At 35.1% G+C, this 27510-nt stretch overlaps 2 protein-coding genes across 6 annotated transcripts; both read right to left on the bottom strand.

Moving 5' to 3' along the window:
* Positions 1 to 1400: 1400 nt before the first annotated feature.
* Positions 1401 to 12206, bottom strand: LOC106075004 (uncharacterized). 3 transcript variants are annotated; one of them, XM_013235916.2, is made up of 3 exons: positions 12075 to 12206; positions 4607 to 5036; positions 1401 to 2272 (listed from the first exon to the last, which is right to left on the bottom strand). In XM_013235916.2, exons 2-3 carry the CDS (start codon positions 5006 to 5008, stop codon positions 1961 to 1963), a joined length of 714 nt encoding a protein of 237 aa, XP_013091370.2. In that variant the 5' UTR covers positions 5009 to 5036; positions 12075 to 12206; the 3' UTR covers positions 1401 to 1960. The 3 variants fall into 3 exon arrangements, with proteins under 3 accessions (XP_013091370.2, XP_013091372.2, XP_013091371.2); XM_013235918.2 differs by lacking the exon at positions 12075 to 12206 and adding an exon at positions 5652 to 5968; XM_013235917.2 differs by lacking the exon at positions 12075 to 12206 and adding an exon at positions 5367 to 5645.
* On the bottom strand, positions 11960 to 19935 carry LOC106075005 (uncharacterized). Of its 3 annotated transcripts, none has more exons than XM_056024660.1 (9): positions 19883 to 19935; positions 18434 to 18582; positions 17323 to 17368; positions 17084 to 17155; positions 15125 to 15199; positions 14685 to 14730; positions 14236 to 14287; positions 13596 to 13698; positions 11960 to 12253 (listed from the first exon to the last, which is right to left on the bottom strand). In XM_056024660.1, exons 2-9 carry the CDS (start codon positions 18561 to 18563, stop codon positions 12097 to 12099), a joined length of 681 nt encoding a protein of 226 aa, XP_055880635.1. In that variant the 5' UTR covers positions 18564 to 18582; positions 19883 to 19935; the 3' UTR covers positions 11960 to 12096. The 3 variants fall into 3 exon arrangements, with proteins under 3 accessions (XP_055880635.1, XP_055880634.1, XP_055880636.1); XM_056024659.1 differs by lacking the exon at positions 19883 to 19935 and adding an exon at positions 18737 to 19645; XM_056024661.1 differs by lacking the exon at positions 19883 to 19935 and adding an exon at positions 18737 to 19644 and having other exon boundaries at positions 18434 to 18542.
* Between the last annotated feature and the right edge of the window lie 7575 nt (positions 19936 to 27510).

The raw sequence follows: 27510 nt of genomic DNA, 5'->3' as shown, positions 1-27510 counted from the left end.
AAAAGGTGTTGAGGTTTAAACAATCTTGATAGGTGACAACCATTTTTCTCTTTGTTACATGTCTATTATTCAAACTTTATACCATCTTTTTTTTTTTTTATATATATATGTCAAGCTGTTCAATGTGTTACTTCATTATACCAATGAGTCACTTATTGATTAGACAGGTATTATAACTTAATTTTTTTCATATAGCTATGGTTTATTGTGACCACCATTGTTTGTGTAGTCACTGAAGGGTTGACTATCTAAAATGTTCTAAAAGTTATGTTTATTTTATTTAAATCAAGTCTATAACTAGCTATAACATTTTAATGATCAGTACTACTGACTGATTCATTTCAGTATTAGTTTGTGCTGTTTTAAATTCTTGTAACTTGACTTTATTCTGGTTAGCTTAGTTGTACTAAAATATTTTTAAAGTTTTTGTTCATCTGTTTGGTGATTATTGGTTGTTGCCATCTTTTATTTACTTGAAAAATGATATATATATATTTGTTTACTGTTAATGTAATGTGTTTTCCTCTATTTAAATGTTTACAATCATCAAGACTGATGTGTTTGAGCTGTGTGTACATTTTATGTCAGTGTTGCTACAGGTCCTTAGTTAGTGTGTACAGCTGCATAGAACTGATATTTTGTTCACTGTGGATGACCTGTGTGTACAAATGTATTTTAATAACCACTGAAAGCCTGTAGGATTAAATAAAAGTGTGAGTGTACAGACAGTATACTATTGGATGCATTATAGAAATATTTACTTGTTGGTCTTAGTGGCCTTGACATAAATCCATTGGTTCTGTAAAAATGTTAACAATAAATATTTCATCCTCTAAAATGCATTCTTGTTGTTACTTCATGTTGGGTGGATCTAGATCACTAGTGGTGATGCCTTAAGAAAATGTGAAGTCAGGTTTGAACCAAGGCAAGTGGGATCTAATCTATGGTTTATATTCCAAAAATTGTTTTTTTATATGTACTCCAAAAAAAATTCATTGAATATTTTACTGAAAATATTTCATGATAAGGTGTGAGAACTAGTAATAAAAGTACACAATTTACATCAAAAAACCTTTTTTTACAGTTATGAAGATGTAGCTGCATTTCATATTATTGAAACATCATCATCATTTTTGTAGTAGCAATGCTGAGGTTGACAATAGTAGTCAAACTGAATTTCCTTTTGTTTGGACCAATACAATTATCTATAAGAGACAATCTCAATACACTTGACAATGCAATGAATTGTATGATGTTTTACAATGTATTATCATTATAGCCAGACTTTGTCTACCAGAGTCCTAGAGAGTTGGCCTGAGATATTTCCTCTTACATCCACTTTGCCCTGAACTCTATATAAAATACTCAATGATCCCTGAACTCTCTATAAAATACTCAATCATCCCTGAACTCTCTATAAAATACTCAATGATCCCTGGGCATTTATCCAAGGGCAGAATGGTTTTTATTTTTACTGATCAAGAGAAAAAGAACAAATAGAATGCAGAAGTAACAAGAAGAGTGAGTTCCTGTGACTCTGCAACTTAAACATCATACAAATACAAATAAAGAAGAGAATTTTTTTTTTTTAATCAAGTGTTTAGTCAATTAGTTAACATCAATACTGTCATACAGAAATGTCTTAATCTGATGGTATGTGAGGAGAATGTGTTATTTAACAAAGAGAATACATTTATTGCTCACAGCTCTCAATGCCTTTGACTTTGATGGCCCCCTAGAAGTACATAGCTAAGGCAGATCGAGATGTAAAGGCTCTCTACAGATGTAACCCTGTCCTTGGCTGTCTCACCGAATAGGCTAATTAGCCGAATCATCATCTGTCCTTGTGGAAAACTGAAGAATACATTTCAGAGCTGATCCCAATGTGAAGGCCACACCACTCATTTCTAGTGGCACCAAATGGTTAGCTTCACTCTTGGTGAATCGGTACAATACCCGGTCACCATAAAACGAGATGAATTATAAATGCCAGAAATAGAAGCAGAAAGGAGAGAATGGCTACAGCTATGATTGTATCAACGTCCCTCTTCACTTGGTGAGCATGTCTCTTCTCCTGACATCTTCTCTCCCAGTGGGACATCATTTCCTGGCAGTCGTCATGCATCATACGCAGCATTTTCCATCTCTCCTGCAACATCTCCACAGCACCGACAATGAAACGGTCGGTGAGAACACTGTCATAGATCTTTTCATAGTCCACTTTGTCGTTGCCGAATTGTCTCTTCAGCTTTTCTTCCAGCGTTAACTTGCGCTGTGAATGAAGAAACATGGGGAAGATAGCTCAGACAATACTCAACGTGTGTCTACGTGAGAGTGTAAACATTGGAAGTCAAAACTAAAACACAAAATTAGACCAAGATCAACTTACAAGTTGTAGAAAGTTGTTCATGTTCTGTGTAGTAACACTGTCTAATTAGCACACAGTTTACATTAGGATCAAAGTCCTTCTTTTATTGAGGGGAGCAGTGGTCATGGTTGACTAGGTTTTGGAGGTTACATTTTACGTGATTTTTTTTTAGCCACAAATTTATTCACTACACACACACAGATGCGCGCGCATATACATTAACATGCAAAAAAAAAAAAAGTTACCGTAATTAGAACGGGAGGGGGAAGGTCTATTGTATTACACATTTTAAGAACTCCCATTATTCCATCTTCGACTTTTTGTTTGTTTTTAAATTTATGCTGAGGCTCTGCATTTTTTAATGATGAAAAATGAATCAGAGAAACTTGGCAACTATCTAAGGCTGGCCATGTTGCAGGTGTCTGGTAACCTTATTGAGGACGAGTATGCCTATCTGTATTAAGGGTCTACATATTGGAAATGTGGGATCCGATATACGCGATGAAAAAAAAACAATGACATTATATCATGGGCGTAGCCAGGATTTTTTTTCGGGGAGGGTTTTGGGGGGGATCCCCCCCGACCTTCCCCCCCCCCCCCCCCCCGCGAAAAAAAATATGTGTGTGTGTGTGTACATAATTAATCTTTATTACATTCTGACCCTTTCGGAAGACGTTTATTGTTTATTGTAGACTCCCCGCCCTTGCTAGCAAGGGGGTCTGGGGGAGTTCGCAGCGCTCCCCCAGCGCGGGGCGAAGCCCCGCCGCCGAGCACTATTTCTGGTATTGAAAGCCAACAAAATGCATAGTCTGAGGTATCTACAGTGCATTATCTTGCTATTAAAAAGTTTTATTTCAAAAACCTAATGTGCTATTCTTACTGACTTAGACCCTCTTGCGCCGTTCGGCGCATTTTCCGGCAAGCTGTTTCCGCAACTCTTATTTTGCGTAATTCATTTTGTCGGAAAACATGTCCCGCAAAACCTCATGCGACGCTCTGTCACAACCTTACTAAGGATTCGACTCCCAGTTCGGCATATGATTTCTTTGATTTAGACCCGATCTCTATGACTGACTCCTAAAATCTGTCTTAGCCATCTTTGTTGAGACACATTTAATGATTTTCAATTTCGGCAGAAGACTATTCACACTTAATTAATGGAGCCCAAGCCACTGGTAGAAATTTGTAACCTTTCTTGACTACGCTCTTGGAATTACATGCCTGTATTTCGTTTTAGATTTTATATCGGAAAGGAAAGTTTTTTCGTCAAATCAGATCTCTGGGTTTGTTTTTTTTTTTGTTTTGTTTTTAATTCAAAACCCCATTTAGCTACGATCATAGAATTTGGTGACTGTAGTTTGCTTTAAAATAATATTGAAGAGAGAGGTTTTCAACTCTAAACGCTCTGTAGGGGAATTTTAAACTCAAAACCATCTGGAGGGGTTTTAAACTTTAAAGAAAAAGCCATCTGGAGGAGGAGGATTTAAACTCAAAACCCCTTTGGCTACGCTCATAGATTTTATAGTGTGTAATTTGCTTTTTTTTATATTGAAGAGATACTTTTTAGCTTCAAACCCCAACTGGAAAGGGGGGGGGGGTTTAAACTCAAAACCCCTTTGGCTACGCTCATAGAATTTTGAGTGTGTAATTTGCTTTTTTATATTGAAGATGGAGTTTATCGTAAATTTTGGATGGGGTTTTAAAATCAAAATCTTCCTCAACTGTGTTGTTGGAATTTGGGGATTGTTGTTTGCATTTTTTTTGTTTTGTTTTATAGAAGAGGGGGATTTAACTGCAAAAACCTCTGGTAGGGGGTTTAAAATTCAAAACCCCCTGTAGGGGGTTTTAAACTCAAAGCCCCCTGGTAGAGGGATTTGTATCTCAAAACCCCCTGATAGGGGTTTTTTAAATCTCAAAACCCCCTGGTAGGGGGATTTAAACTCAAAACCCCCTGGTAGAGGGTTTTCAACTCAAAACTGCCTCGGCTGTGCTGTGGTAAGTGATGATTTAGTATTAAAATCTCACCTAAAATAAACAAAATGAAAGCAAAAATCAGTCACTTAATTCCGCCCCCCCCGGGGGGGGGATTTCATTTCGGGGGGGGGGGGGGGGTTGAACCCCAAGAACCCCCCCCCCTGGCTACGCCCATGCATTATATTATAAAAGTCATATTAAATAAATAAACAGGAAGGCGGCGAAGGACCATTAATTGGTGCTAAATGTTACAACGTCACTGACCTTAAAACTTCTCTTTCGAATCACTCCAGTCTCAGTGACGCCAATAATTTTGGTTTCTGTTATTTCCTCCTCGTCTTCGCTGCTTGTAGAGATGTTGATGCCAGGTACCGGTACTTCCAGCAGGGTTAAACTCTGTTTTCCCACCTCGGCCGCTACGTTACCGTTCGAAAGGTCCGACGCTGAGATAGAGGTACATGAAGCACCACCCTTCTGTGATTGCGTGGTGAGTGCCTCTGTGGGAGTAGATTGTAAACAATCGACGTATGGGGTCACAAGCAACTCAGAGCTAGACTTTGTGGCTGGGGTCACTTTCAGTTCAGGATTAGACATCTTTGGTGGGGTCACCAGCAGCTCAGGGCTAGACTTTGTGGCTGGGATCACTTTCAGTTCAGGATTATACATCTTTGGTGGGGTCACCAGCAGCTCGGAGCTAGACATGTGAATAACAACAGTTGTTTTATTTCTACTATGATAATCTGAATCAAACTTGTTGATGTTTAGACAATTGTGATAACTAGAATAATCGTAGCCTCCAAGTATACGTGTGCATATAGGGTCTACTACCTTTGTTATTTGTGTTAATTAGGCCGACCGAATATTACCCTAAGATTGTGATGTAGGCCTATATTATGCTGTAGGTCTATATATTACTACAATCCATAGTACTCCTCGACATTTCAAGCTTGGTTAATATAAAGCCACGTTTCCAATTAGCGTTGTGTAGAAACTGTTCATTAACGTTACTAGTGCCTACACCTACCTCTCGTCCTATCAGAAACGCGATGGCTTATCTTGATTGTGTTTCCGCAGCGAAAAACACAGACACGGGAGTCATGAAAAAACGAAGGTACCGGTATATGCATCCATTAGGCCTAAATTATTCCAATAGTGAACGAATAGGCAGGCATTTTTTTAAAGAAAGGTATCAAATAACAAATGAGATTTCAATGTCAGTGTGTAAAACAAGAACTGATACCGGAGACAATAATATATTCTTTTATAAGCAATGTTAAAAAAAAAAAAAAGAAGAAAAGAGTAGGCCTACTTGACCAAGAACAAAATGGAAACGGTAAAACGTCTACAGGCGGGTAGCTTGCCTTTTTACACTTTTATATGATGTCAAGGCAAAGGGAAGAGGGGAAGTAACCCGTCTCAAGTCTGCTAACAGTAACAGAATATATCTCTACCTGTGTGCGCACGTCCCCACTACATTCCTTTACACACTCACGCGCATAGTTTCAGGAGCACATGCGGCTATCGTTAAAAATAAAACATTACGTAACTCAAGTTTCTTTTAAAAAAAATTAAAATAGGTAATTTAGATTTTACGCAATTGAATATAACCTGTCTGCTAATGCTACGCGCGCACACACACGGATTACACCCTAGACAATAAGACAAGAAAAAAAAAAAGCTTAGGCCCATAGACATAAATAAATATAGACTGGCCGAAGGAAGTAACTTCATGTAACTTGAAAACATGTATATCTATTGTATTCGGATTTCCGAATTATGAAAAGTTGCATGATCTTCATTCTTAGAGATTAAACAAAACTACACTGCCTCCTTATTTACAATATCATTGTGTTTATTAAAAACAAAGTTAAAAAAGCACTTAACTTTTATACTGCTCATAAATGCTGTATAATAAAGTACACAAAATTGCAAGTCACAAATTTTCGTTTCATAAAACTCTTTAATCGGCCAGTCTATATTTATTTATGTCTATGCTTAGGCCTATATTAAGCACGTGTGTATGATATGTGTATCGAGTAATTTGGATCAGTCATGTAATTAAATTTGTAGTAGATATAGACTAACAATAGAAAAAAACATTTATACAAAAAAAAGGGGGGGGAGAGAGAACGACCTGAATTCGAACTAATGGTTCAAGCCGACATTGTAACCACTCTTCTCCTGAAGCTCTTTTGAACATAGAATATTGCATAGTTATGTGTTGTTTCAATAGTCTCGTTATATTTCATGTTTGTATTCACCAAGACTCAGACGACGACATATAAAGGGGACTAATTCAGCTTATACCACTTCTTCAGTCAAGTACAATTTCTTTCTCTTGTTCGAGATACCAAACAAAATAATTACCAATAGCTAATTAACTAATTGACTTTTTAAAAATTGATTCTTGTGTTGTCAGGTAAAAGAAATAATTTTGCAAATTTTCATCTTGATCCCAGATAGGTGTCAGGGAAATACCCTTGACAAACTTCTTACTATAGTGAGTTGATTTAAGCTTTATAACGAGTGTAGCTAACAAAATACAAGTAATAAAGCATTAAGACTATTTTAATTTGATTTTTTTAAAACAGTATCTAATAAAGACTCACATAGGCCCAGCCTCAAGAAGTTTCCGAAATTAATGTACCATATTCATGAAACACAAATTAACGGCTACTAATGTGTACAATAGTAGGCCTGTGTCCAACCAGAAGCCTGGTCACAAATACAAGAATTGGTGTACGTCTATTTTATTGGCAAGTGTATGAAAACAGACAATCTCTATTTGACTTAGGCCAAGTAGCCTATACAGATTCGTCATTTAAAGTAAATTAAAGCCAATGTATGAAATATCTGCGTTGTTAGGCCAACAGAACTAATGTGTTACTCAGCACAAGGTAGTCTAGAAGTATTTGAGTTTCCAAAAGTGTTACTCAGCACAAGGTAGTCTAGAAGTATTTTAGTTTCCAAAAGTGTTACTCAGCACACGGTAGTCTAGAAGTATTTGAGTTTCCAAAAGTGTTACTCAGCAAGGTAGTCTAGAAGTATTTGAGTTTCCAAAAGTGTTACTCAGCACAAGGTAGTCTAGAAGTATTTGAGTTTCCAAAAGTGTTACTCAGCACAAGGTAGTCTAAAAGTATTTGAGTTTCCAAAAGTGTTACTCAGCACAGGGTAGTCTAGAAGTATTTGAGTTTCCAAAAGTGTTACTCAGCAAGGTAGTCTAGAAGTATTTGAGTTTCCAAAAGTGTTACTCAGCACACGGTAGTCTAGAAGTATTTGAGTTTCCAAAAGTGTTACTCAGCACAAGGTAGTCTAGAAGTATTTGAGTTTCCAAAAGTGTTACTCAGCACAAGGAAGTCTAGAAGTATTTGAGTTTCCAAAAGTGTTACTCAGCAAGGTAGTCTAGAAGTATTTGAGTTTCCAAAAGTGTTACTCAGCACACGGTAGTCTAGAAGTATTTGAGTTTCCAAAAGTGTTACTCAGCACAAGGTAGTCTAGAAGTATTTGAGTTTCCAAAAGTGTTACTCAGCAAGGTAGTCTAGAAGTATTTGAGTTTCCAAAAGTGTTACTCAGCACAAGGAAGTCTAGAAGTATTTGAGTTTCCAAAAGTGTTACTCAGCAAGGTAGTCTAGAAGTATTTGAGTTTCCAAAAGTGTTACTCAGCAAGGTAGTCTAGAAGTATTTGAGTTTCCAAAAGTGTTACTCAGCAAGGTAGTCTAGAAGTATTTGAGTTTCCAAAAGTGTTACTCAGCAAGGTAGTCTAGAAGTATTTGAGTTTCCAAAAGTGTTACTCAGCAAGGTAGTCTAGAAGTATTTGAGTTTCCAAAAGTGTTACTCAGCAAGGTAGTCTAAAAGTATTTGAGTTTCCAAAAGTGTTACTCAGCAAGGTAGTCTAGAAGTATTTGAGTTTCCAAAAGTGTTACTCAGCAAGGTAGTCTAGAAGTATTTGAGTTTCCAAAAGTGTTACTCAGCACACGGTAGTCTAGAAGTATTTGAGTTTCCAAAAGTGTTACTCAGCACAAGGTAGTCTAGAAGTATTTGAGTTTCCAAAAGTGTTACTCAGCAAGGTAGTCTAGAAGTATTTGAGTTTCCAAAAGTGTTACTCAGCACAAGGAAGTCTAGAAGTATTTGAGTTTCCAAAAGTGTTACTCAGCAAGGTAGTCTAGAAGTATTTGAGTTTCCAAAAGTGTTACTCAGCAAGGTAGTCTAGAAGTATTTGAGTTTCCAAAAGTGTTACTCAGCAAGGTAGTCTAAAAGTATTTGAGTTTCCAAAAGTGTTACTCAGCAAGGTAGTCTAAAAGTATTTGAGTTTCCAAAAGTGTTACTCAGCACACGGTAGTCTAGAAGTATTTGAGTTTCCAAAAGTGTTACTCAGCACAAGGTAGTCTAAAAGTATTTGAGTTTCCAAAAGTGTTACTCAGCACAAGGTAGTCTAGAAGTATTTGAGTTTCCAAAAGTGTTACTCAGCACAGGGTAGTCTAGAAGTATTTGAGTTTCCAAAAGTGTTACTCAGCAAGGTAGTCTAGAAGTATTTGAGTTTCCAAAAGTGTTACTCAGCACACGGTAGTCTAGAAGTATTTGAGTTTCCAAAAGTGTTACTCAGCAAGGTAGTCTAGAAGTATTTGAGTTTCCAAAAGTGTTACTCAGCACACGGTAGTCTAGAAGTATTTGAGTTTCCAAAAGTGTTACTCAGCACAAGGAAGTCTAGAAGTATTTGAGTTTCCAAAAGTGTTACTCAGCACACGGTAGTCTAAAAGTATTTGAGTTTCCAAAAGTGTTACTCAGCACAGGGTAGTCTAAAAGTATTTGAGTTTCCAAAAGTGTTACTCAGCAAGGTAGTCTAGAAGTATTTGAGTTTCCAAAAGTGTTACTCAGCAAGGTAGTCTAAAAGTATTTGAGTTTCCAAAAGTGTTACTCAGCAAGGTAGTCTAGAAGTATTTGAGTTTCCAAAAGTGTTACTCAGCAAGGTAGTCTAGAAGTATTTGAGTTTCCAAAAGTGTTACTCAGCAAGGTAGTCTAAAAGTATTTGAGTTTCCAAAAGTGTTACTCAGCAAGGTAGTCTAGAAGTATTTGAGTTTCCAAAAGTGTTACTCAGCAAGGTAGTCTAGAAGTATTTGAGTTTCCAAAAGTGTTACTCAACAAGGTAGTCTAAAAGTATTTGAGTTTCCAAAAGTGTTACTCAGCAAGGTAGTCTAGAAGTATTTGAGTTTCCAAAAGTGTTACTCAGCAAGGTAGTCTAGAAGTATTTGAGTTTCCAAAAGTGTTACTCAGCACACGGTAGTCTAGAAGTATTTGAGTTTCCAAAAGTGTTACTCAGCACAAGGTAGTCTAGAAGTATTTGAGTTTCCAAAAGTGTTACTCAGCACAAGGAAGTCTAGAAGTATTTGAGTTTCCAAAAGTGTTACTCAGCACACGGTAGTCTAAAAGTATTTGAGTTTCCAAAAGTGTTACTCAGCACAGGGTAGTCTAAAAGTATTTGAGTTTCCAAAAGTGTTACTCAGCACAAGGTAGTCTAAAAGTATTTGAGTTTCCAAAAGTGTTACTCAGCAAGGTAGTCTAGAAGTATTTGAGTTTCCAAAAGTGTTACTCAGCACAAGGTAGTCTAGAAGTATTTGAGTTTCCAAAAGTGTTACTCAGCAAGGTAGTCTAAAAGTATTTGAGTTTCCAAAAGTGTTACTCAGCAAGGTAGTCTAGAAGTATTTGAGTTTCCAAAAGTGTTACTCAGCACAAGGTAGTCTAGAAGTATTTGAGTTTCCAAAAGTGTTACTCAGCAAGGTAGTCTAAAAGTATTTGAGTTTCCAAAAGTGTTACTCAGCACAAGGTAGTCTAAAAGTATTTGAGTTTCCAAAAGTGTTACTCAGCAAGGTAGTCTAAAAGTATTTGAGTTTCCAAAAGTGTTACTCAGCACAAGGTAGTCTAGAAGTATTTGAGTTTCCAAAAGTGTTACTCAGCAAGGTAGTCTAAAAGTATTTGAGTTTCCAAAAGTGTTACTCAGCACAAGGTAGTCTAAAAGTATTTGAGTTTCCAAAAGTGTTACTCAGCAAGGTAGTCTAAAAGTATTTGAGTTTCCAAAAGTGTTACTCAGCACAAGGTAGTCTAGAAGTATTTGAGTTTCCAAAAGTGTTACTCAGCAAGGTAGTCTAGAAGTATTTGAGTTTCCAAAAGTGTTACTCAGCAAGGTAGTCTAGAAGTATTTGAGTTTCCAAAAGTGTTACTCAGCACAAGGAAGTCTAGAAGTATTTGAGTTTCCAAAAGTGTTACTCAGCAAGGTAGTCTAGAAGTATTTGAGTTTCCAAAAGTGTTACTCAGCACAAGGTAGTCTAGAAGTATTTGAGTTTCCAAAAGTGTTACTCAGCAAGGTAGTCTAAAAGTATTTGAGTTTCCAAAAGTGTTACTCAGCACACGGTAGTCTAGAAGTATTTGAGTTTCCAAAAGTGTTACTCAGCAAGGTAGTCTAGAAGTATTTGAGTTTCCAAAAGTGTTACTCAGCAAGGTAGTCTAGAAGTATTTGAGTTTCCAAAAGTGTTACTCAGCACACGGTAGTCTAGAAGTATTTGAGTTTCCAAAAGTGTTACTCAGCACAGGGTAGAATAGAAGTATTTGAGTTTCCAAAAGTGTTACTCAGCACACGGTAGTCTAGAAGTATTTGAGTTTCCAAAAGTGTTACTCAGCAAGGTAGTCTAGAAGTATTTGAGTTTCCAAAAGTGTTACTCAGCAAGGTAGTCTAGAAGTATTTGAGTTTCCAAAAGTGTTACTCAGCACACGGTAGTCTAGAAGTATTTGAGTTTCCAAAAGTGTTACTCAGCACAAGGAAGTCTAGAAGTATTTGAGTTTCCAAAAGTGTTACTCAACAAGGTAGTCTAGAAGTATTTGAGTTTCCAAAAGTGCTACATAGCACAGAAATCTTCATTAGTTCTTATGGGAGTCGACCCAGACAACAAAAATCTGGAGCTGGCGACTCATCGACAAATTGCAGCACACTGTGCTATGTTCTGACAGGAATCCTCAAATTTGGTCATTGCAATTTGTTACAGACTTCGTTAGGTCTATTTACAAAGCTTACAAATTTAGAGCACTATTTCTCCCACTTCCCATTCACGGATCAAGTTGAAACTTTGCACAATTATTCATAGATCCTAACAAAACACAAATTAAGAAAAAATCAACCAATCAGTTAATTAAATAGTGGCTATTCATTATTTTTATTTGTTACTGAAACGGAAGTACATATTACAGTGCTGATATATATTCAGTATATATATATATATATATGTGTTTGTGTGTGTGGCTGTAAATGTGGAGTTTTTCCTCTAGGATAGGCTTTTTATTTTTGTCTCCCTCGTCTAATCACAAATACTAATCAGCTCTATATAAATGATGTTATCTAGGAAAGAATAGCAGCACACAATGGTTGTGTGGAATGTGCTTTAAACTTGTCTGAGTCCTAGGTTCAAACCCTGCCGTCACCCAGAAGAGGTTCTGGCTAGGATGTAATAACTAACAAAATAATATACACACACACAGCAGCAGACAAATCAAAGAAATATGTTAAGGACAATCAGGAAGGAAGATGCCCATACTACTTACACTAAATAAAAAGAATGGGAAAGAACCAGACACTCAACGAATGATTTTATTTTTAAAAAAATATTTTTTTTGTTGTTTTTAAAAACATTTATTTACATTTATCAATATTTGTGTACATATGTACAAGAAATATACAAATACCCACACAATGAAAAGCCATATTCTCTTTACATGTAGGAACTAACATGTTCTCCACATTGTAGCAAGAGGTCTGTGAGTTCTGGACTTTCACTCCAGTCTAAACCCAGCCCCACAATGAGAATTTTGATAATGTTCCTGCACACCTCAATAGACTGACATTTCATCTCAATCTGTTGCTTGAGTCTGAAATAAGGAAAACAATAAATTATTAGAACAATACCCTCCATGGAAATTTTGTAATTACTTAGCTGTAAATAAATAAGTTAAAATTGCAACCATTCAATAGCTAGTTCTATGAAGGTTGTTCACAACTATCATCAATCACTGCAACATGTGTATTGGGAACAAGTTTCTTGGGGTAGCCCTTATATTCATTATATACCTAAACCTATATTAGATTTGCTAAGTTGCAGTGTACACTCCATTGGGTTCCAGTGAATGCAAGAATTGACTACATCAGTGCATCTACAACAAAGAAATGTCCTTGTACTTTAGTGAACTGGTCATCTGTATGTCCTTCAGGGAGTTCCTCTCGTTTCTCCTTCTCCCTCAAAAATTAGTTTCAGTGCATGGATCACAGAATTGGAACTCTCTCCCCATTAATCAACATGCTTCACTACATTCAAGAAGAACATTAAGACCTATGTGTTCAAGTTTTAAGATTAGTTTTTCATTTTAAATCTTGTGTTTAAGTTTTTTTATGTTATCATAGCGCCTTGTTTGTGAACTGGGCTTTATAAATTAAATTATAATTATTATTAAGAGAAAGCTGGTAGATAAAGAAATATAGGTTTTTGTTACACCCTGATGTATTGTCAATTCTAAAACTGAGTAATATATGAAGCATTAAAAATGTTTCTATGCCACAACATGACACCTGGGTGAAAACATTCATGAGAAGGGACTAATAGTCAAATTAAAAAGCAAAACAGAGCCTCAGGTGAGGTACCATATAGAACCAAATTCCTTTCACTTAATGGGGATTTACAAAAGAAAAACAACAAAAAAAAAAACAGCAGCAACCATCTTACTATCCACACTGTTCCTCTAAAGGGCAGTTAAATGATGGGGTCCTGCCTTCATCAATGCTCTGTAGACCCCAGGCTCTAAGTAATGAACAGATTTAATGACTTTGCTTCTGCATGAAACTATATGAAAGAAAAAGTTTGCTTTCGTACAAGCCAGTGGAAGGGAGCCTTATTAGCCTAAAGCCTCAAGAGATGTAATTTCAACGCTAATAATGACAACCAATAAACTGGTATATGAAATAATTAAAATCCAAGTTGTGAAGACTATAACCAGTAACAATGAACAACAGTCTGACAAAGTTGTCATAAAACTTTCAGAACTCAGTGACTGTAGAATAGTGAAACAAAAAATATCTGTTTCCAAAGAGTTCTTTATTTACTAGATTAAAAATAGTTAAATAGAACTGCTTCTTTTAAATTATCAAAGCTTGCATTCATTATTTGTAACATGAAAAAACAAATTAATAAAAAAAATGTTCAACTACAAACAATCTTGCCTTTTATAGTCTTCATTGCCTTCAGCCTCAAAAGACAATTTCTGTTTCTTCTCATTCCAATTTGTTAGTTTTGTCATCATCTCAAGATTTTCTTTATTCAACTCTGAAACAAAATGTGAAAAACAAAAAGGTAGTTAAAGAATTAGAGAAATATTATACCGTATAGAAATCTTAAACTCTTGCTCTGCTCAGGTTTTGATAAAGATGAGACATTTCTATGTCAATCATGCCATCTTTTTTTTTTAAACTACACCCATACTACTAAGAATGTTTTAATTACAAATTCTGTATTAAGTGAAAATATATTGACCAAAATATCTTAGGGATAAGTTCAGTAAAGGTATAGAACATTTTGTAATTTTATTTAACTCTAACAATTTATGAGTGTGTGTTAAGGGGAATCAAACACTGTATGTACCAGTAGGCTTACTTTTAAATTAAACTAAGAAAAGCAGATGTGTGAAGCAACCTCCTAAGCACAAGGAGTTGATAGTCGCAGAAACATTATAGCCATCATCCCTACACTCAAGCCAGAAGCTTTGACCTTGTCCAAGCCAACTAAAAGTCATGAAAACAAGAATACTTCTGGAAAATCATTGAAAGAGAGAAAAGACAAAATTTAAAAAAAAATGGTACTTACTAACATTTGTCATCTTAACAGCTTGTAACTTTTCTTCATATTCTTTGGTCTCCTGTAACATTTCTACAAGTTAAATTGTTACATAAAGGGGAAAAAATCCTTAGGGATTTACATAACTTATTATGAAAAAAATAAGTGTTCATATGGAATTAACCTAACCCTAACCCGGTAACTCTAGTGTCTCAGCTAGTGTTTTTTGGGGTTTGAGGAACACTAGTGCCTCACTAGCGTAATTTAATATAATTATTTATTATTTAGAGATGGTACTGCTAGGTCTCAGGGGGTTCTATCTGCAAGCCAAATACCAGTTCACATTTAAAGTTTGGAAAACAGACACACAATAATGAAAGGTAGAAATATCTTAATGTTTTTTTTGTTTTTTTTTTAAAGTTTACGAATATAAAAAATTTTTGAAAATGAAACAAATCTATTAATAAACAAATGCTCACCTTGTGAATTCTCAAAATCTGAACAGCAAGGTCTAACTGTTTTAAGCTGTCAAAAAAAAGGTACTTTTTGATTTAAAAAAAAATAATTTTGTTAAATCCTTTAACTTATATTTATGCTTAAGTACATCAATAGCAAACTTGATCCATTAGATCCTCCTTGTATTTATAAATCTGACTGCATCTATCTGATATTCAATGTAATCAAAGTTTTTAAACAACAAAACATACAAAATACTTAATAAAAACAAAGCTTATATTAAGTATAATAGTATCAATTAGTTTGGATCAGTCATCTAATTAAATTTGTAATAGATCTAGACTAACAATAATATAATTAGGGTTCAAGTAACCATAGAAAAAATGTGTCTCATTCTAAGGCATATTGTTAAAAAGAATGTTAAGTAGCTAACTCCCTGTCTGTACCCTTACAAATATCATACCTGTTTTGTAAATAAGGATTAGAGCTGTCATCATTATTAAATATTTCATCACACAAGACTTTACCTAGCTGGAGCCTGTTGAAATGAACATAGAAAGTATAGTTAGTGATGGGCAAAAGTTAACTAAAAAGTTGCTAACTTTTAGTTTAACTAAAAAAAATTAGTTAAGGCCAAAGTTTAATTAAAAAAAAAAGTTTAGTTAAAATCCTAGTTTAATTATTTTTTTTTAGTAACAAACTAAAAAGTTTAATTACAAATTTTACAAACTTTTTTAACATACATACCAATAAATATTTAGATCTATGACTCTATGTAATTTGGAGAATATATATAACGAATAATAGAGAATAAACTAGAGGGTGCACAGGTTACTAGAAAGCCTTTTGACCTTTACCCTATAATGGTCACTATTCCCGCCAATTCAAGGTATTTGAAAGGCGAGAAAAATAAATGTGTTCATTATATTTCTAGCAAGTTTCGCTGCTTGATAAATCCTGATAATTTTTTGCTTCTATAGATCTACATTTTGCTGCTTTTTAATTAAACACCAGACCAGTGTGTTCCTGTATAGCTGCAGGCAAAGAATTTTGCTTTACTATAGATCTAAAAGAAATGTCGACTCTTTTTATTTTAAAACTTTTTACTAGATAGATCTAGAGTTAGAGTCTAGTGACGTCTAGTCTATTAGTATTAGTCTATTACTACTATTAGATCTATAGTCATAATAGTCTACATTTAATTATTTTAGTCTCTTAGTCTTAAGTAGAGTCTAACTCTTAGTAGTCTTAGATCTAAATGTAAATTTAAAATTATAAGTCAATAACATAGATCTATTAATTGAAATCTATATTACTTTACTTTATGTCTTTATTAGACTAGATCTATTTAAATCTATTAGTTTAGAGATTCTACTATTCTAGAATTAGAGTCTAGATATATCTAGTCCTAGATTACTTATTAGGCATATACTAAGACCTAAGATGCATAGATGATAGATCTATAATGACTATAATGACTAATTCTAATAATAGTCGTCACTATACTAGAATATTACTAGATCTAATATACTAAATTAACCAAATCTAGACTACATCTACATCTACTTCTGTTATAATTATCTACTAGACTCTAGAGTATATAGATCTAAATACCCATATCTAGTAACAATCTAGTTATAATCATAATTATAATAATCTAAAATCTCTAGATCTAGACTAATCTAGAGTTACTAAGGTATCTACTAGACTCTATCTTGATTTTAGATCTAGTAACTAGTAGTAGTAGTAGTAACTAGTATTTCTTAGATTATTTTTAGATTAAAATATTAATTATTTGATCTAGGTCTAGTAGCTAGATCTAATTCTAGATCCAGATTATATTTCTGATCATTTCGTTTGTAGAAGATATTAGATCCAGAATATTCTAGAATCTAGAGTCTAGTACAGTTAGAGAGTCAACATGCAGTTTTATCATTACTTCTAAAGGTAACTTATATTAGAACTTGGACAATTACTTCTAATTTCTTTCTATAATAGTATCATTCTAGTGATTCTATTAAGATCTACATCTATCCCATAAAGACATTTAAATCTTTTTTCATGTGCACAAATAAATGTTTATTACATTTTGCTAAAGAGATTGGTTGTGCTTTATATTTTTCTTACAACTTTTGTGGCCCTTCTTCTTGCTTCATTGTATTGCTGTCTCATCATATTTCTGATTATTTTTATATCTTAAGTTGGGAGTTTTTTTCTTTCAGTTTTTTTTTTTTTTTTTTTTAGGAAAAGGTATTTGCAAACCTCATAAAAGTCAATATTTGTGAGCACATTTAGATTGCTAGAAACTTAATGGTTTTGATGTTATTAATTAAATAGCAAAAACAGAGGGAGAGAGAGAGAGATTTTAATAACTAAATAGGGTTCTTGAGAATTTTAGTAAAAATATTTAAAAAATAAAAACCTTTTTAAAACAAGTTCATTTCTGGATTTTTTGGCAGATGTCTCTAACATTGCTTCCTTCAAGTCCATAACCCTTAAAAGAAAAAATAGTATAAAAATGTATATATATTTTAAAAAAATGTTTATAAAATAAAACAAGTGTACATAATTTCACACATTCAAAAGTCTGTATAATTATTCAGGACAATTATTTATTATATATATATATATATTCAGGATATTGTAAAAATTCTAACTCACTTGCTGACTAGTTCATCAAAATTTTGTGAAGAACTTTCTTGAATAACTGAAAAGAACAATAATTATGTCAAAATTTTAAACCTTAAATCTTAACCTAAACTTTACCCAAAAAAAATATTTTAATTATATAATAATAATTATATAAGTCTATAAATATATTTTGTTTGCATTGTATTGAAATAGCCTAGATTAGAGTACACAATTCTTAAGTTTCTTATATTTCCTTCTAGCAGAATATTATTTTTTGTTAAATTTCTAAACTAAATGAATTTAGCAATTTTAATACAGTATATATACTGTGCTTAATAGACTTAATTTAATCCTTAATCAGCTTCCTAATCTCTCTTAACAATAATGCAAAGAAAAAAAAACAACTTTTTTTAAAAACAAAGCTTATTAAATATTAAGCATAGTTGTATCAATTACTTAGGATCAGTCATGTAAGTACATTTGTATTAAATCTAGACTAATAAAAAAAGCTCATGGCTCAAGCCTTCTAAGGCTTCTCAATACAACGTGGTAACCACTCAGCTAGTGGAGAGCCTATGAACATGGAAGATGGTATAGTAACTACTTATCTATTGTTTCTATAGTCTTGTCCTATTTTTCATGTTGTACTCACTAAGACTCAGACAACAAATTATAAAGAGGACTAATTCAGCTTATACCACCAATTCAGTCAAGTACAAAATCTTTCCCTTGTTTGAGATAGTTTAAAAAAAAAAAGTTCCCCTTTGAGACCTTGCGATCTATAGGCTAAGGCAGATGATGTAAAGGTCATCTGTTTCTGTGGCTCATGGTTAACGAGGGTGTTATGTGGCCAGCACAATTACCAACCGCCTCTACTTTTCCCAAACAAATGTCAGGTACCCATTAGTTGAGATACTAAACAAAATAATTAATTACCAATGATTATTTAACAAATTGGTTCTATTAGTGTTTTTTTTTTTACTGATTCTTGTGTAAAATGAATAATTAAGCAAAATTGCAGCTTGATCCAAAATTGGGTGTGGGAGAAATGACGTGTGTACAAACTTTTTACCAGACAAAGTGAGTTGATATTTAAGCTATATAAAATAGCTGAGCTTGAGTGGAAAAAAAGTTTATTTACCTGCTGTGCGTGCCACCAGGAGGCGTTGCAATTCATTTTCAAGTTTGTTTTTCATTTCCAACCAATCTTGTGCAGATTGTTCATAGGAATCTTCTTTACTTCTCATTTCCTTATTTTCTAAAGAATCCATTTTTTGATTTAACAAGCATCTGAAACAATAGTATAGATATTAAAGTTCAGTGTTTTATGTATAATTGCTACTTTACTTTTAAGTCTTCTATCCTGAAGGCCTTCAAAATTTAGTTATTTTACTAAAGGTGTCACTCTAGTAAATTGTGAATATTTGTTAGTTATGAATCTCACTGCTCTATTTGGTGTCTGTTCTAGTTTCTTAATGTTTTCTTGAGTTGAAGGGTCCCAAACAGAGGATGCATATATTCTATTATTGGCCTAACCAAGGTTAAACAACATTTTAGTTGTATGCTTTATTTAATTTATAGAAATTTCTTTTAATAAACCCTAATGTTTTGATTTTTTAATAGTTTCATCAATATGGGGATTCCGTGTGTTTTTCATTTTTCTCTCCACCCCTCTCTAGCTATTTTTGTGTTTTTATCTATGTTACTAGTTTACTGTGAATAAGATAAGTGGAATTTATATGTTTTATTTTTCTTGTTGCTCCTAATAACTGACATTTTTCTAGGTGGAAAGACATGCTCCAATTTGATTCCCATAAATTTCTCTTTGTAAAATTTCTGTATCTTGTGTCGATTTTATTGTTCTATATATTAATATTATGCATTCATCTGCAAATAATGTGACTTTTGTTCTTTAATGCAATTTGGTAAATCACGTAAATGTAAGTTAAAAATAGTAATGGACCTAAGACTGTTCCTTGAGGTACACTTCTCACTTGAGTTGAGTTTTTACTGTTATTTTTAGTGTTGATTTACTCATTTAGAGAGCCATTAAATTTATTATTATAGTTTGTTCTCTCTCTATAATATCATAAAATCCACTGTGTCTGATGCAATGGACCATCAATGCCAAAATACTTTAATTTTTTTAAGCAAACTAGATGGACTATGGTGGTGAACTTTGTCAAAAGCCTGTGGAGTGATGACTAATGTCACTAATGATCTATCTTCTTCTTATCTTATACTTTTTATACTATAGTTATATGATACAGACGTTAGTTCAAAAAAGAAGATGATTATCTGATTACGTCCTACGCGTCATGCATGATAAGAAGATACTGATAGTAATAACATAGATTTAGAATTTAGACTAGATCTAGCCTTTTTTATATTAAGTCTAAATCAGTGATCTAATTGAAGTAATTGCTCACTGTTTTATCTAATAGAAACTCAGCAAACTGTTTTGAGTTTTGAGTTTGAGTTGATGTTTAATTTTGATCTAAATCTAATGATTAATAATGATCATTAAATTCATTGTCATTTAATCTACGACGACTAGATCTATGACTATGACTAGGTCACAGTGAGTCACAGTATCAGTATCACTCACGTATGTGACTGTCAGTAGATGTGTGAACTGTGTGACACTGTCTCGAAATCTATCTAGATCTAGACTCTACTCTAGTGTTGACATAGTACATAGATCTAGAATCTAGATTCAAGTCATTCAAGAGTTACTATAGAGTAGTCGCTAGATAGTATGTAGAGTTTAGACTAGAGTTGATCTGTAGAGTAGACTATATATAGAGTTTAGACTAGAGTAGATCTAGAATATGTAGATTGTAGATCTAGATAACTTGTAGATCTAGATGTGTAGATATCTAGATCTAGATCTAATTTCTATTGCTTGAAGTTCACACAATTGCACTAACATAGATCTAGCCTCTGAGTTTTCCCCCCAACAAGAAAAGGATACCCAGAATCTAGATTTAAAAAAATATTTCCATTTTATAAAATGCTCTATTGAAACAATTTATTTTGTTCCCTATGTTTATTTTCTTTGACACTTTGTAAAAAAACTACACGTTTGAATTAAATCTACATTCTTCTACTATCTCTCTCTCTATATATAGAATATATCTAGATCTAGAATAATCTAAATCTATTAGAAAATATACAGCTTTGAAAGTTTCGAAATATTAGATCTAGATCTACTACTCTAGTACCGAAAGTATATGTATCAAATTCATTGCCTTATAACAGACCCAGAGGCGTACATAGCAACATAGTAATAATATCATATATTCCTTCCTCCAGTATTGGACACCTCCGGACACCACTGTACTAGAAAGATTTTATCAAATGATTTCAACGTGCTATTATATTTTTACAGGCCACTCATACAAAGGCCTACATTAGTATTAAGCCTACCAAATTCATACTGTCATGAAATTGTTTACATGTTTAAACCAGAAGATATGAAGGATGGACTAGTTGATTGCTGGATACGATGCCGTTGCAGTAGGCCTAAATAACCCCCTAACAGAGTAGACCTAATAAAAAAGCCCGACATTTTTTACATCTTATGTCCTTTGTCAATGCCTGACGGATGATCAGATTGTTAATGGGTTTCTATGTGACGTCAGAAATCATTAATTAAGTAGCCTACGTATATCTGACCAGGTCGTTAACATCAATCAGACTATTTAGATTTTGGGCATGGAGGGGTGTGGATGAAAATGCTTCTTGTTTTCCTTAAAGCCATAATAGAGTTATGCTAATGTTCTGAGTAGATATATAGGGCCTACATATAATTGTAGATCAGTAGCGGCCTTATAGCGGGTGGCAAGTGGGGAAACCATATATCCCAGCTAGCCCCGCGCCCGAGGGGGTCCCCGCGATAGGAGATTCTCTTGTCACCGTCAGGTTCGAAAACCAGACCAATTCTCATAAACTAGGATTTGTTGCTCAATATTTCCTGCCATCTATATGATACCAATTACCATGTAAGCTCATAACACGACATTTTTGGTTTCGAAATACCGTTCAGTTGCGACAAAGACAACATCTTATGACCTGTACATTATATCTTAGCGGTTATCACAGTTTAACAGTTCTCCATGGCATAAAAAATCGTTTATTTCGTAAATAAAGAGTCATACAGAGTCATCTGTTATGTCGCATTTCAGTATAAAAAGAATTGGTACGTATACAGTAAATATTAAATATGCTGTTACTTAAGTCCGCTATAGAGAAAAAGGGACGATGGTGTTTTGTAGTGTGGCCGAGCTCGTAAAGTTATTTCGGCCAATCAGCATCCAGAAAGTTTGACGATAATGTATTCTTTTTTTTCTCCAATAGGCCACTGTGCATATATATAGGCTATATCTATATTGGGCGGCCGTGTGAAAGCCAGTGTTTCAGTTTAAAAAAACAACAACACTGACGTATTTTTTCATCAGAAGGACGGATCTTTGAAAGTCAATTTGGCACGATAGCTACTGGATGTCAATTAGCCAAACGAAAGCTGCTGCGACTGAAACTTGATAATAAAATTCAGCTGCACGAGGTTTCACGTTCAAATGTTTGTAAAATGTTTTAAATGTTTCGGATGTTCCTTCAGAGTTGAAGATATTAATCTACTTCCTAGTTCAAATCTTTCGCATGACGACGGTTGATGGCAGCGAGCAGGTTATGAACCCGGGACCGCGCATACCGCACAGCCATGCAGCCATCCATACGTATAAGCAGTGGTAAGCTCAGAGTGTCAAACTTCCCAACAACAGTCTACAAACTTTTCCCAATATTGTTACGAGAATGTAAAATCAGTATCTATTCTATTTTAAATGTGATTGATTATGACATTTTCCCCCATGATTATTTCATATATTAAAATTTAAAATGTAAGTTTATTAAATAAGAAACAGACTTAAGATCAACTTGGACTTTAAAAACGTTTACACATTACGGAAACTATTTAACATTATGCTAATCTTATTCATCTCAAATATTTTAGAATCTAGACCGAAAAAATGTTCGTCTTCCCATTAGTCATTTATTTGTCAAGCTTTTTCAGTGTTTCTGAGCTTCCGAAATTCATTTTCTTTGGTTTTAGATAGCATCATTTCACATAGTCAGAAATCACAGGTTTAAAAAATTAATTATAAGAAAAGGTGGACGGGCTGAATCTGAAGTGTGAGAAACATTGGAGGCAGTGTTTCTCAAACTTTTACATTTTTTTTTCGCAAGACAATTTTTTTTTATCGCACACCCTTAGTAAGCAGGGTACCTAATAGTGGGAACCGCCGATAGCTAACACTATAGGTTTCGGTTGGCTTTTAAGAATATAATGAAAAAGAAAACATACTTTAAGACATATAATTATGACAACATTTTTATTTCGTATAAATATTCACATCATGTTTAGAATCGAAATGTACGTAGTGAATGTTTGTTAAAAGATAGGTTTAGATCTAAACATTAAATTATACTAGTTGACCGGCGGCGTAGCATACGCCGCTTTTTTGCAGGGCCTGCCTTAGGCACTGGCGGATCCTGAGGGGGGGGGGCGGTAGGGGCGATCGCCCCCGCTCCCCACTCGGCCGACCCCTTCCCCCGAGGGCGGACGAATTTGGTGGGGTCGGGAGGGGGCGATGGCATCAATCCCGCCTCCCTACCTCATAAACTTTCGAGTGGGGGGGGGCGGTCCAATAAATTTGTAGAAATCACAGCTTTCTAACAGAATCAATTAAATATCTGTATGATTAAAACGTGTTATTGGTGTTTTAATCGTTCCCCTGTTTTCCGATTGGGTGGGGGGGGGGGGGCGAATACATCTACTGCCATTCCCACCTAAACCCTTTGAGTGTGGGGGGGGGCGGTCCTAATTTTAAGGGAAAATATAAGTTTGTGAACAAAATTAGTTGAATATCTATAAAATATAAGCTACGTATTGATATGTGAACCCATTTGTATATCATGTCGCACACACACTCTAATCTCAAATTTTATCATTAGTAAATATAAAATGAAAAAGGGTTGTACCAGGTGGGAGGGGCGATACTTGCAATGGCCTTCCGCCCATCGGACAAACCAATACTTTTTCTTTTTGAATTATAGTTAAGAAATTACAAAATTATAAGAAAAATCTGTCGCTAATATACTTTATATGTGCAATAAATTAAATTCTTATATCGAGTCGCATGGCCGTAGCCAGGATTTTTTTTTGGGGGGAAGGGGGGTTTGGGGGGGTTCTCCCCCGCCCCCCCTCCCAGCGAAAAAAATATATTTATATGTATGTATGTGTGTGTGTATATAATCTTTATTACATTCTGACCCATCATTTCGGCAGACGCTTATTGTGCCCTAGAATAGCTTCTTCCTGAAGTTAGTGTAAAAATTGTAGACTTGCGCCATTGCTAGCAAGGGGGTCTGGGGGATCGCTAGGAGCTCCCCCAGCGCGGGGCGGATGCCCGCCGCCAAGTACTATTTCTGATATTGAAAGCCAACAAACTGCTTATTCTGAGGTATCTACAGTGCATTTTCCTGCTATTAAAAAGTGTTATTCTTACTGACTTACACCCTCCCGCGCCGTTCGGCGCATTTGCCGTCAAGCTGTTTCCACAAAAATCTGTCACTTGTAATGTCTGAAGCCCTGTTCCCACCTGCTCTGAGGACCTCCATGAATGTGTGGCGCCAACTTGTACTAGGATGTCATTGCAACTCTTCTTATGCCTAATTCATTTTGTCGGAGAACATGTCCCTCAAACCTCATGTGACGCTCTGTCACAATCTTACTAAGGGGTCGATTCCCAGTTTGGCATAGGATTTCCTTGATTTACACCCGATCTCTATAACTGACTCCTAAAATCTGTCTTAGCCATCTTTGTTGATCCACATTTAGTGTTTTTCAATTTCGGCAGATGACTATTCACTGCACTTTATTAATTGAGCCCCGCCACTGGTAGAAATGTGTAACCTCTCTTGAATACGCTCTTGGAATTAAGTGACTGTAGTTTGCTTTAGATTTTATATCGAAAAGGGAAGTTTTATCGTCAAAATCATCTGTTGGGGGTTTTAAACTAAAAAATCTCACTTTGTTGTTGTTGTTTTTTTTTTAATTCAAAGCCCCATTTAGCTACGATCATAGAAATTGGTAACTGCAGTTTGCTTTAGAATAATATTAAAGATAGAGGTTTTCCACCTCAAAACGCTCTGTAGAGGGATTTTAAACTCAAAATCATCTAGAGGAGAGGAGTTTAAACTCAAAACCCCCAATTGGCTTGGCTACGCTCAAATAATTTTAGTGTGTAATTTTTTTTTATATTGAAGAGGTATTTTTTTAGTATCAAACTCTTCTGAAGGGGGATTTAAATTCAAAACCCCTTTTGGCAACGCTCATAGCATTTTGAGTGTGTAATTTGCATTTTTTTTACATTGAAGATGTATTTTTAGCTTCAAACACCGCTGGCGGGGGGTTTAAACTCAAAACCCCTTTGGCTACGCTCATAGATTTTAGAGTGTGTAATTTGCTTTTTTTTTTTATTGAAGATGTATTTCTTAGCTTCAAACTCCACTGGAGGGGAGTTAAAACTTAAAACTAAGTCAAAACCCATTTAGCTACGCTCATAACATTTTGAGTGCATAATTTGCTTTTTTTTTTTTCATATTAAAGAGGGGGTTTATCATAAATTTTGGAGGGGGTTTTAAAATCAAAATCTTCCTTAACTGTGTTCTTGGAATTTGGGGATTGTCGTTTGCATTTTTTTTTTGTTTTGTTTTATAGAAGAGGGGGGTTTAACTGCAAAAACCCCTGGTAGGGGGTTTCAAACTAAAAAAAACTCTGGTAGGGGTTTTAAACTCAAAACCCCACAGTAGGAAGTTTAAAACTCAAAACCCCCTGGTAGGGGTTTTAAACTCAAACCCCCTTTGGCTGCGCTGGGGCATGTGATGGTTTAGTATTAAAATCTCACCTAAAATAAAGAAAATCAAAGCAAAAAATCAATCACTAAAGTCCGCCCCCCCCCCGTGGGAGGGGGATTTCTTTTCGGGGGGGGGGTTGAACCCTTACCCCCCCCCCTGGCTACGCCCATGTGATATACTGTATGACTTTGCTACACGCAAGACTCGTAAAGTAATTCTGTACGTAGTAAATAATGAATAAAATGCATAGAGGAATTTATTTTCTAATACAAACTCTTAAACTTCACTTATTATCCGCTTCCCTACCCAAACTTGGCCCGCGAAATCCGGTTAACAATAACAGGCAAGGACGTTCCGATATTGAAGTGTTTTCTTGCAATCAGAGCGCATTATTCATTCAATCATGATTCAATAAAAAAAAAAGAGTAAAAGTGGCAAGTCAAGCTAAGTCTTATAAAAAGGAGTAAACCTTGGTCAATACTGTTATGCGAGGGATATTCTAACTACACATAGCGCACGTATGTCTGTAGTGGGCGTGATGGTCGTAAGATAATTTTCTTGTTCAGTAAGAATTTACGCTGCGTTGCATTTATTTTTTGTCACATAAAAGTCGTCCAAATTACGACATTCAACAGTTGCGAGAATTTCTGGCCTAAGAAAGACATTTGACTGGATTAATATTAAGACAATGATTAATAACTACAAAAAAAGTACAACTTTTTAATTTTACCCTTGAAAAATAATTTAAAAGGCTTCGCCCCATCCACATTTGTCATACCCCCAACAGTTTGAGAAATACTGCAATATAACATGCAAGTTTTTAAATTGGCTTGATCGTCATTTCATCATATTCTTACTTAGCAAGAGGCCTTGTAGCAGGCCTTTTCTGTTCACGTAACATAGGTCAATAGTAGTACCTCAGTGGAGAGAAATTTATCAGTCCTGCAATAAGAAGGTAGACGCCATTAGAATCGCGTTGTTGAGGAAACAGTGAAAAAAAAACAACAACAACAAAAAATTGAAACGATCTTGTCTATGGTCTTCTTCATCATCTCATGGAAAAGAGACGAATGCCTGGGCATTAGCTGTGGTCGGAACGATGTCGCTCACGCATCAGTTCCCCCCTCTCCACGCAGCTGATGTATCCAAAGGAAATGCAGTGCCGATACAGTTTGGGGTTAGCGACCTCGCAGGTTCTTCCAGGGTGTAGCACTGGGTGCTGCAAACTGCCTTAGGGTCGGGGTTAGGGTTAGAAAGGATTTTCCCTCAAGGTTGACTCCCGAAGCCTTTCCAATTATTGGATATAGCTGCAAGACAACAGAGTTTTGAATTTTCCTTCTCCTAGGTGGGTAGCCAACCATGGCGAACGAGCCCCTCCTGCCCGAAGCTTACTGGTTAAGGCGCCAGTTACTCACAGTTTCGCCGAACTCAATATCTGAGCTATACGTGAAGGCCAGGAGTTGGACTGGTTGCCAGAGGCTATTTGAGACGCATGCCATTAAGAAGCATTTTATAGGTAGTGGAGTGCTTACATCCATTACCACTTTCGGGAATGACAACCTTGCGGAACATCGATCTTGTAGTTAATGGGGAAAGATTTTAGTTATAATAATTTAATTTTTAAATTTTGGCAATAATGCCGTTAATTGCCGTTTATACTTGATTAATAATAAAATATGTAACAATTACAATGCAAATACAGCAGACTTTTCCTGAAAAAGAAGACCACCTTTGCGTCCCCATTTTCAACACTTAACTTTTTGGCCTACCAAAAATAAATAAATATACATATCAAGGTATGTTTATTTGGGTATCTACTATCTAGCTAAACACTTATTTTCGTCTAAGTTATCTGCTTTTTCCAAAGTACAATTCTCTTCCACTGGGGAGTCACCGCCTGGTGGGTGTCACCCGGTGCGGATCACACCCTCGCACCTGCCTACTGACGCCACTGCTTATAAGCATGTGTCACACTGTCAGCGTGGTTGAGAACGTCCAATGGTAGCGCATTGAATGTCTTAATTTTTTAATGCTAGAACAAAGTAGCAAAGAAAAAAATACGTTGGCGCGCAGTCGTAACAAAAATGATGGTGATCAAGCTTTAGATTTTATCGTCAAAACAATCTGTTTGGGGGTTTTAAGCTAAAAAATCTCTGAATTTTTTTTTTAAACAAACTCAAATCCCCCTTAGCTAAGTTTATAGAATTTATTGACTGCAGTTTGCTTTAGAAAGCTCGTGAATTTCATTCCCAGAGTCGTGCCTGCACACCAGAATTGGGCCCCTTCCTTTTAGCCCCA

This window comes from Biomphalaria glabrata, chromosome 3 (assembly GCF_947242115.1).
Source record: "Biomphalaria glabrata chromosome 3, xgBioGlab47.1, whole genome shotgun sequence".
NCBI lineage: Eukaryota > Metazoa > Mollusca > Gastropoda > Planorbidae > Biomphalaria > Biomphalaria glabrata.
Note: the sequence above shows the minus strand (reverse complement) of the source record. Positions and strands in the feature narration are given on the sequence as shown.

Coding starts and splice junctions, on each gene's coding strand:
- LOC106075005 (XM_056024660.1), bottom strand. CDS start 18,563: ATGGATTCTTTAGAAAATAAGGAAATGAGAAGTAAAGAAGATTCCTAT. Junction 15,200..17,083: donor AATGAACTTGTTTTAAAAAG/GTTTTTATTTTT, acceptor TCATTTCAACAG/GCTCCAGCTAGGTAAAGTCT. Junction 12,254..13,595: donor GGCAATGAAGACTATAAAAG/GCAAGATTGTTT, acceptor TCCTTATTTCAG/ACTCAAGCAACAGATTGAGA.
- LOC106075004 (XM_013235916.2), bottom strand. CDS start 5,008: ATGTATAATCCTGAACTGAAAGTGATCCCAGCCACAAAGTCTAGCCCT. Junction 2,273..4,606: donor TTCGAAAGAGAAGTTTTAAG/GTCAGTGACGTT, acceptor CTTCATTCACAG/CGCAAGTTAACGCTGGAAGA.